Here is a 9,670-nt window from a genome sequence, read left to right as displayed (position 1 = left end):
GGCTTCAGGCTCTGAGCTGTCAGCACAGAGCCTGACACAGGGCCTATCTGGCACCCCAACATACACATTCTTTTCAAAAGCACATGGAATACTTATAAAACCGACCTTTTGGCAAATAATAAATAACAAAGAATCCCAACAAATAACAAAGATTCTGCTTCATACAGACCACCTTCTCTGACCATAATTCAGTTAAGTTAGATATAACTAAAAATCAAAGCAAAAACCTTATGTTTAGAAATATAAAGATACACATGTATTGAGGCAAAGAAGAAATCATACTTGAAATCTAAATATTCTTTGCCTATGATGATAATAAAAATTCTCTATATCTTGTGGAATGTACTTTGAGTGATACTCAGAGTGAAATCCATAGTTACATGTTACAATCAGAAAACAGAAGGCTGAAAATTAAGTACTTAAGCCACCAATTCAAAAAAAGAAATTTAAGCAGCAACAGAATAAACCCAAAGAGAGCAGAAGAAATAAGATGTATATTAATAATACGCACCATATATTATGTTCTTACATGTGGTATATATTCTTGTATATGCTATGTGCTCTTATTCTTACATATAAGAAGATAAGAAAGATACGGAACGATTTATAAAAACAAAAGTCAATAAAACCAAAAAGTAGTATTAGCCAAAGTAAAAGCCGGTTCTTTGAAACCACTCATAGAAGACACACAAGTGAAATAAACAGAGATCTCTAGCACCACTGATCCAGGAAAGGGAAGACACATATGCAATAATACTAGGAAGGAAAAATGGACACTGTAGATAGATGCGGCGATGTTTCAAATATATTGAGGAAACTCTCTACACCATTTTGTTAATACATTTGAAAACCTAGTTGCTATGAATCACTTCCTTGAGAAATACAATGTTTGAGAACTGACTCAAGAAGAATATAAAACCTAAAGACATCCACAGCCACTAAAGAAATGAAATCCGTAGAAATCAACCTAGGAAATGTTTATTCCATACCCAGACATTTTACCGGGAAGTTCTACCAAACATTCAAGGAACACATAATTCCAACTGTATACACACTGTTCCAGAAAATGAAAAAAGAAGAAACATTTACTAGTTCACTTTATGAGGCCAGTATAACCAGACAAAGGCAATACAAGAAGGGAAAATTGCAGCCGATGTGACTTACAGACATGGATACAAAAAATCCTACAACTGAATTAGATGTTGACTTTCTTTTTCTTTCTTTCTTTCTTTCTCTTTCTTTCTTTCTTTCTTTCTCTCTCTCTCTCTCTCTTTCTTTCTTTCTCTTTCTTTCTTTCTCTTTCTTTTTTCTCTTTCTTCCTTCCTCCCTTCCCTTCCGTTTTCTTCCTTTCTTTTCTTTTCTTTCTTTTCTTCTTTCTTCTCTTTCTTTCCCTCTCCCTCCCTTCCTTCCCTCCTTCCTTTCTTTCATTTGCTCAACAAATACTTAGTGAGTGTCGACCATGCACTGATAGGCACTGTGCTAATATGTGGAGAGCAGAGACACCCGGGAGCTTATGTTTTGGTGGAGAAGGTGAGTGACAAAGCAAATGATTGCACAGGTTTAGGTACATAGAGGACATTCTGGCAAGATAACAGTGCCTACCAAGGGGGATTTGACCGGGTCAGAGAGGTCAGAGAAAGCTTTCCTGGCATATTAGTGGAGGAAGAAATGGTGTGGGAAGAATGCTTGGAAGGCTATCACAGGGCCTCAAGTGGGAGATTTGGGATGCAGTAGCAGGGAAGATAAATTTGAGAGATATTTAAGAAGTGAAACCTACACACCTTCATGATCGTGCATGGGAAGGCGTCAACCTGGAGAAGGGCCAACCTTGTCTCTAGGATGACTGGGGTTCTGTTGATTCATATAACGAATTTTAAGAGAGTCTTAGATTCAGGGGGAAAAAGCATGCATGTGATTTGGGACATGCAGGTTGAGTCTGGGGTACTCGCAGGAAGGCTAAGCGGAGTTAGTGAAAGGAAATTAACCAGAGCCTGGAGTTCTGTGGAGAAGTTAGGCCAAAGATTTCTTCTTAAGTTTGTTTATTTATTTGAGAGAGAGAGAGACAGAGAGAAGCCCCAAGTTACTGTCAGCACGGAGCCTGATGTGGGGCTCAATCTCATGAACTGTGAGATCGTGACCTGAGCCAAAATCAAGAGTGGGATGCTTAGCCAACTGAGCCACCCAGGCACCGCAGGCCAGAGATTTTAATTTGAGTGGCATCAGCAAGTAAGTAGTATTTAAACCCACCCTTCCGAGGAGCTCATCCAGGGAGGGTAGGTAGCTAGGGGAGAGAATGAACACCACTATTTAAAAGAAAGGCAGAGGAGGAACCGGGGCAAAGAGACGGAGAAGGAATGGCTGGAGAGGTAGGAAGAAAACCAAAAGAATGTGGGCATCGAGGATGCCAAGGGAAGAGTGAGTTACAAGAAGGGAGCACTTAACAGTGTCAAGGGCTGTAGAGAGCATACACGACCAACATGGTGCTGCTGAAATTCTCGTGACCTGGGGGCTGCATTAAGTGAGTGACCTGGAAAACAAACGTATAATAAATAATACCATTATTACAAATAACATGGTGCAAAGGCGCAGCAAGGGAGAATTTTTTGGGGACAGTGAAGCTCCTCTGCATCTTGGATTGGTTATCGCGGTGATTGCTCCCTCCTATGCATTTGTCAAAAACTCAGAGAATTATAGACCAAGAAGAGAAAATGTTACCGCCTGTAAATGAAAAACAAGTAAGTGAAAACAATGTAGTAATGGAAATATAAGATCAAGCTCTCCCTCAACCACTGACTTTGTAATTGCAGCGCTGGACCCTCTCAGGGTTTTAATTCAGCTCAGTGTCAGCTTGTGTAGGCCTACAACAGGCAACAAGGGCACCCCACTCTCGCCTCGTGAAGGACAGAATAAATATGCATGCAACAGAGCCAAAGGGCATCAGAGTGCTGGCCAGAGCCCCTCTTAGGAGCTGACTGGTGGGGGTGGGGTGTAGCCCGCCCAGCTTGGCTCCCCTGGGACCTTGATGTCGAATGAGGGGGTTAGGTCAGGAAAGGCCTTTCTACCTCAGATGGTCTGTGGTTCTAGTATAAAAATCCCAAACGAAATCCAACTAGCTCTGTTGTCTGCGTTTTGTTATGGAAAATGGTCGTAATAAACAATGACCATAACAACAACTGGGCCATCATCACATGAGACCCCAGATGATTTGGGAAGCAGCTTGGAGCGACGGGAAAATGCCTGGGTTTGTGGTCCAAAGCTTTAAAGTGTCTTCAAAACAACCGTAGTTAAGTAATGACTGATAATAAGCACAACCCATATAGGTTTGCAATAAAAAAATGGACTTTTCTATTTCTTTACTCCAATCTCTCCTCTCACCCCCATCAATCCTGTCAGTGAGGAATTATTATCCCAAATTTAGGACAGGGAGATTAAGAATCTGATCATCCAAGGCTCCACATATTCCACTTTCCCATGACCCACAGTGAATCTGGTACAGTTTTGGTGTTGAGTAATAGTATTCCATTGTGTCCTAATCCTATGAAAATTAATGGGAACGTGTTAATTGGGCATCAATTCATACTTAACATTAATCTGCGTATTTGATGAACCACAACTTTATGTTGCCCCTCATGCCATATTAAGTCAATTTATTGTAATAATTTAAAACAATAAGGATAATTGTATCCTTATTGTTTTCAAGACCTCATAAATTGAATCCAGCTTGAATCTGGCCAGCCTGGAATCTGCTGGAGAAGTGTGTGATGCCTTTGGGAAGCTGCAGGCATCGTCTTTTTGGGGTTTTCGGGGCGGGAAGGGATGAAACGAATAGTTATTAAGCACCTACTGTGTACCAGGACCCGTGCGACACCACGTTGCTACCAAGGTGGTAGCTAGGGGGTGTGTGTCTGAAGCCTTCTGCTACCCTTAGCTACCTCCCCAGATGGTGGGGGTCCTGGGCTATTTCAACCACATACGGCATAGAGACAGTGAAAATATATAACGAACCATTTGGAGACGGGTTTCCTGAAAATAACCACCCTTCCCAGCCATCCCAAAGATGCCTCAAAACGATTTCTCACTATATACAAAAATTTGCTTTGAACCCCAATCATTTGACCTTGACCCCTATAAACCTATTTTATTATATTTTTTAAACTCCGTATGATTAACGCGGAAACCCCTCCTTCGGCACTTTCTCACCACTGGAATCGCGTCAGTTTCTCAAAGTTCCAAAATAACCTTTCCCCGGCACGGATTCGTACCTCTGCCGGGGAAGGGCGGGGAGCGGCGCAAGACGTGCCGGTGTGGAGCGAGAGCCAGAGAGAACTTCCAGCGCGAAAGGAAAATAAAACTTGTGGCTGGTGTTTGTGCGGGAGGGTCTCCGCAATCCTGAAGCTGCCCGATCCTGGGGGGTTTCCGGGGCCCGCCGAGGAGCGCCAGGGTTCGGGTTTGATCCCGACGTCCTTGACCTAAATTTCTGCGCGGTGGCTGGAAAAAGGGCGCAGAGCCGGCCGGGCGGCTGGTGCCATCCCCGGATCCCGGTGGCTGGGGCGGCGAACTTGAATGAAGAGGCCGAACTGGAGGGGGTGGGGGGCGTCTCCTCCCATGCCCGAGCGAGGAGTGGCGGCGAGTTCCCCGCGCCTCCCCCTCCCCCGATCCACCCGCCCCCCGCAGCCCATGTGATCCCGGGAAGTCGGGGTGCGCTCCCCCTCGCCCGGCGCCCTGCCCGGCTGGAGGCGGGGCCGCCTCCGGCCGCGGGGTTCGCGCACCGCCCCCGTGGGTCCGGCCGCGGGGGGCCGAGTGTGCGCGCGCGGGCAGGCGGGGGCCGCACCGGGGTGCGTGACGTCACCGGCATTGGTTACACGACGTTCTAGAACTCCGCCCCACGTGCGCCGGGGAGGAGGGGGAGGAGGAGGAGGAGGAGATGGGGGTGGGGAGGAGGAGGGGGAGAGGTGGGGATGGGCCGGGGGGGCGGGGACGGGGGGGGGGTGTGCGAGCAGCGGGGCTGAGCTAAGCCGAGCCCACGTGTGACGGCTCTCGCCGCTGCCCCGGCTCCGCCGCTCGCTGAGAGATTCGGAGGAGCCCGGGCGGGGGGGAGGAGGAGGGGGAGGAGGGAGCGGGAGATCTCGGGGCTCGGAGCCGGCCGCCGCTCCGCTCGGATCGCTGTGGGGCTCGGTTTTTTGGGGGTGGGGGGGCGGGGGGGCTCAGATATGGAGGCAAATGGGAGCCAAGGCACCTCGGGCAGCGCCAACGACTCCCAGCACGACCCCGGGTAAGTTTCCAGCCGCTGCCCACCGCGCCGCCTCGGGCTCGCTCTCCTTGCAGCGGCGGGGACGGCGGTGCGCGGAGCCGGGCATCTCCCGCGCCCCCCCTCCCCTCCTGCGCGCCCCCCCCGTGGAAGTTACACACCTTTGGATTGCATTTCGCCGTCACCTTCTCCCCCACCCCACCTCCCGGCTCTCGCTCGCTCGCTCCCCCCCGCTTTCCTTTTAGCTTTTGTAAGTTACACGTCAAAATGGCCGATCTGACATCGGTGCTCACTTCTGTTATGTTTTCTCCCTCTAGTAAAATGTTTATCGGTGGACTGAGCTGGCAGACCTCACCAGGTAAGGGAGGGAGGGGGGGACGTCTGGGTCCCCCCCTTCTTGGCTTCTTTATTGCTCTTTGTTATCCCGGTGTAAGAGCCCCCCCCCCCGCCATTGGCTCCCCACTTCTCCTGTGCAAGGTTATTTTTTTAAATAGCAAATCCTTTCCGAGCCCTCTACGCGACCTCTGTTGCCGAATTTCCCCCGCGTGTGCAAAAAATGCAAAAACAAAACAGAATAACAACAGAAAACTACTTTTGGTTTTTGTCCTTGATCAAAATTTGCATTGCTTTTTTTTTCCACACCTTCTCTCCCCCCCCCCCCCATCTCTCTCTTTCTCTCTCTACAGATAGCCTTAGAGACTATTTTAGCAAATTTGGAGAAATTAGAGAATGTATGGTCATGAGAGATCCCACTACGAAACGCTCCAGGTAAACCATTCCCTTCTGGATTTTGTCTTTATTTTAGAACAAAGTTTAAGTGTTATTTTTGGAGGTGTCTTCGGAAGTAGCTAAGCGGATTTAGAATGGGGCTCAGGCATGTGGCTGGTTTCGAACGTCGCTCTATTCCACCCCCGCCCCCGCCCCCATAACCCCAAAGGTTATTGTTAATTGGGGTTGAACTCTGGATACAGAGATGTCCATCTCTCCGCTTTAAGTCATTTTCCCGTCGCTTCTTTTTTCTCCTGTTTAAGATGACGTTCAGCTTCATTCACTTTCTACATAGTTTTTTTTTTTTTTTTTTTAATGTATGCTTTCCCCACACTCCCAGCTCCCCAAACTCTTAAGCCCCTTTTAGAAAGCTGGATGAATCTCTTCCGAGTGCCGAGTGCCTGGTTTTCTTGGGAATAAAACAAAGCGTTAAGAAGGGAAGGGGAGGAGGAGAGGAAACTGAGGTGGCGAAAGAGTGGAGACACCAGCATTTTCCAAGTTACCTCCACCCGCCCTGCCCCCGTTCCACTTCCCCCATTAACCTTGATGTGTTTTCTTGCGGGGTGGAGGGGAATTGGGGGAGGGCTGTGGGAAGTGGGGGTCCGAGGGGGCAACTTTTGCTCTCCATTCTGCATTAGGGCTCACTCCTTGTTGCTTTCAATGGTGTCACATTTTCTTGTTTGTTTTTCTCCCTCTTTGTCTCATTTCAGAGGCTTCGGTTTCGTCACGTTCGCAGACCCAGCAAGTGTAGATAAAGTATTAGGTCAGCCCCACCATGAGTTAGATTCCAAGACGGTAGGTTGCTTTCTGTCGTCGTTGTTGTTGTTTGCCCCTGCTCAGGACCGATCTGGGCATTGACAGCCCCATTTAAAGGGACAGTGCTTTCTTTTGCTTCTGTGCTGAGAACTGGGTACTTATAAGCAGGGCTTGCGAGTTGGCTCTAAAGTTTGCTGCAATGGCTGGGCTTGGGGTTTTCTTTTTAGAGCCTGTCCCACTGCAGCTCCAGATGCTCCGGAGCGAAGGCTTGGGGGAGGGGTGGGCTTGGGGAGAGGCTATCTATCGGGGCCCAGGGACCCTGCAGAGAAACTACACCACAGAGCAAAGGCAACTTTTCTTTGTCAGCCGAGCATAGCACGCGTTACCAACTGTGGCTGTGGGAACTGGCTTTTAGAAGGCACAGCCCGCTCCGTGGCCAGCCGAGAGGGACCGGGGACGGGAAGACGGCGAGGGGGCGCTAATCACAGATTCAGGCAACAGGTTCCTCTTGGGGCACTTCGGATTTGGAATGTGGTTTGAGGAGGAGAGACCTCACAGAGCCAAGCTGGGCGTCCAGCGGGTGACTCCAGATGGAGTGAAATCTAAGACTGATAAGGCCTGGGGTTTCCAAGTGATTTGTTTTTGCTTCCTCCCCCCCCCCCCATCCTTTATTTTGAACGTGGATACTTTTATAGCATTAGAAGGTTTCAGAGTCCAGTGTTGAGAGGGGAAAAGTCTCTCGGTAGAGATTAGAAGAGGAAGGGAAGAAAGATACTAGTATATAGCAGTAAATATAATGCAGGGGGGAGCTCGTGGTGTTCTATTTAGACCCCTGTGTTGGCTTTGTGGCTCTCCCCTTTCCCTTTACCTCTATTAGAATTTCCCCACAGTTTTTATACATCTGCCAAAGCAGGGTCCCTGAGGTGACACTGGGATGCAGTGCTGGGCCGCTTGGGACCACTCTTCTCTGTGGTGGGTAGTGGGGCAAGGCAAGGGGTCAAGTTCTAGTCCCAGCTGCCCTTTATGAACTTGGGCAAGTTTTTCCCTGCCCCAGGGCCTCAGTTTCCTTTTCTGTTAAATACAGGAGTGGAACAGGGTGATCTTTGAAGTCCCTTTTGGCTTTTACATTGAGGGGAAATGGAAAAAAAAAAAAGAAAAAGAAAAAGAAAAGAAACGTGGCCACCTTTGGTGCAAGTGAATTTATTTGCAAATTTACCCTCTTTCTCTGATCAGAGGTCCCTACCCCCAAAGACAGGACCCCCACACATTTTAAGTTGCTTTATTAATTGTGCTGGACTTGTCATAACTTGCAGCCCAGCCTTTTTGTGCTTTTAGATAATTTAATTTTAGGGACAGTCATTTGTAGGGTGATAATGAGTGTCTGAAGAAATTTTTTTTTTTCCTCCTTAACTTCTTGGCTAGACGTTTCAAAAAGCTAGCAGAATTAAAGAGGAAAATATTTGAAGGCAAATTCAGGAATTTATTATTCACTCCCTCTCCCTACCCCGGGTAAGAGAAATAGTATTTGGTTTCTATGGTGGTTGGTGGGTCATAGCCCTCAGTATCAGGTGCAAAGCCTGTGGTTTTCCCTCCCTAATTGTTTGTGGATATGTTTTGGTCACTATTCTTTAGTATAACCTAGATTTTGACTTTGTTTCAACGTTCAGTGCAGGAGGCAGAAGCGGTTGGTTTATTGACATGGAAACGAGGATCTTGTTTACGTTACCTTAAAAGCTTTGTTTAGGTAACGGCCATTCACATCCAAAATAGTACCCTAGTCTTTTCCTAGAGGATTTGTAGCTACAGTAAGTAGAGCTGTACCTAACTAACTAATGTTTTAATTTTTGGTAGTTTTTTTGTTTTTGTTTTTGTTGTTCGTTAAAAAAAAAAAAAAGAAAATAGTTGACAGGGATGTGCAAAAGGTTGGGATTCGCCATACCTGTCTTGACCTGTGCCCTCCTTGAGAGATTTCAGAGTGCCTACTTTGCACACTGAAGACCTAGAACTTGCCCGGTGGTATAGCATGCTGTTTTCACAACACACGATATGGGCATTCTGAATTGGCTTTGGTTTTTGTAATTCTAGATATTTCTTGAGTGTTTCACTTTCTTCGCTGTTCCCTATTCCCCCAGCTTCGGGTCTCTCTCCCAACACGTCCCTCACCTTTTTCTGCGCAAACAAGGTGACTTCTTACTGCAATTTTGTGCTGGTCGGCCAAAAAAAAAAACCCAAAAACCCAGTAGTTTGGGGGAGTGTTTATAAAAAGACGGATCTGTCTTAATGTTTGGTCAACAGAATGGAAAATCCACACCTGTTGTATTTCTCTTGTAGACAGCTCTAGTCAGTGCTGAATACACCTGTAGATGCGGTAATGTTAATCTTGATGAAAGGGTAGTTTCCTAGATCAGAGACTTTTGTCTGTTTTAGTTTTTGAAAAGTAATCTCTCATTTCTCAGGTGATGTTTAAAGGTAAAAAAACATGCTGTGGATTTTTGTTAGGTCTGTAAACTACCTTCATAAAAGTAGTAAATCTTTGTATGTCTTAACTGCTGGGATGTCCTAAGGGATATAAGTCTGGGAGCAAGAACTATCTGGTGTGCCTTCCCCCTTCTCTGTGCTTTTCCCCAAAGCATTATTCCAACCCCCTCAATGACAGAACTGAAAACAAGGTTCAGGTTTACATTTTAAAAGGGGCAAATTGTACTATGAAAGCCAGAGCCTCTAAATAAACTTGTAGCAATATTCTGTGTTGAGTTTTACCCAAAGATTTGTGATATTTAGAAATCTAATGAAAACCAGTAATGGGGAATTTTTTTATTCTTTCCCTCCCCATAGTTTCTATCCAACAACTCCCCCCACCTGGAATCAGCCTATTAGATTTCAAGTGTTTCCGTGGGA

General features: G+C 46.8%; 1 protein-coding gene across 5 annotated transcripts in view; it reads left to right on the top strand.

The window, feature by feature from the left end:
• The first annotated feature begins 5,196 nt into the window (after nucleotides 1-5,196).
• The window catches only part of MSI2 (musashi RNA binding protein 2), a 389,492-nt gene continuing 385,018 nt past the window's right edge, over nucleotides 5,197-9,670 (top strand). For all 5 annotated transcript variants that reach the window (XM_042914722.1, XM_042914720.1, XM_042914721.1 and 2 more), the window contains exons 1-4: nucleotides 5,197-5,272; nucleotides 5,566-5,606; nucleotides 5,935-6,016; nucleotides 6,727-6,811. In XM_042914722.1, coding sequence (XP_042770656.1) covers nucleotides 5,211-5,272; nucleotides 5,566-5,606; nucleotides 5,935-6,016; nucleotides 6,727-6,811 — 270 coding nt within the window. In that variant the 5' untranslated portion in view covers nucleotides 5,197-5,210. The remainder of the gene's footprint in view (nucleotides 5,273-5,565; nucleotides 5,607-5,934; nucleotides 6,017-6,726; nucleotides 6,812-9,670) is intronic.

Source organism: Panthera leo, chromosome E1 (assembly GCF_018350215.1).
Source record: "Panthera leo isolate Ple1 chromosome E1, P.leo_Ple1_pat1.1, whole genome shotgun sequence".
Classification (NCBI taxonomy): domain Eukaryota; kingdom Metazoa; phylum Chordata; class Mammalia; order Carnivora; family Felidae; genus Panthera; species Panthera leo.
Note: the sequence above shows the minus strand (reverse complement) of the source record. Positions and strands in the feature narration are given on the sequence as shown.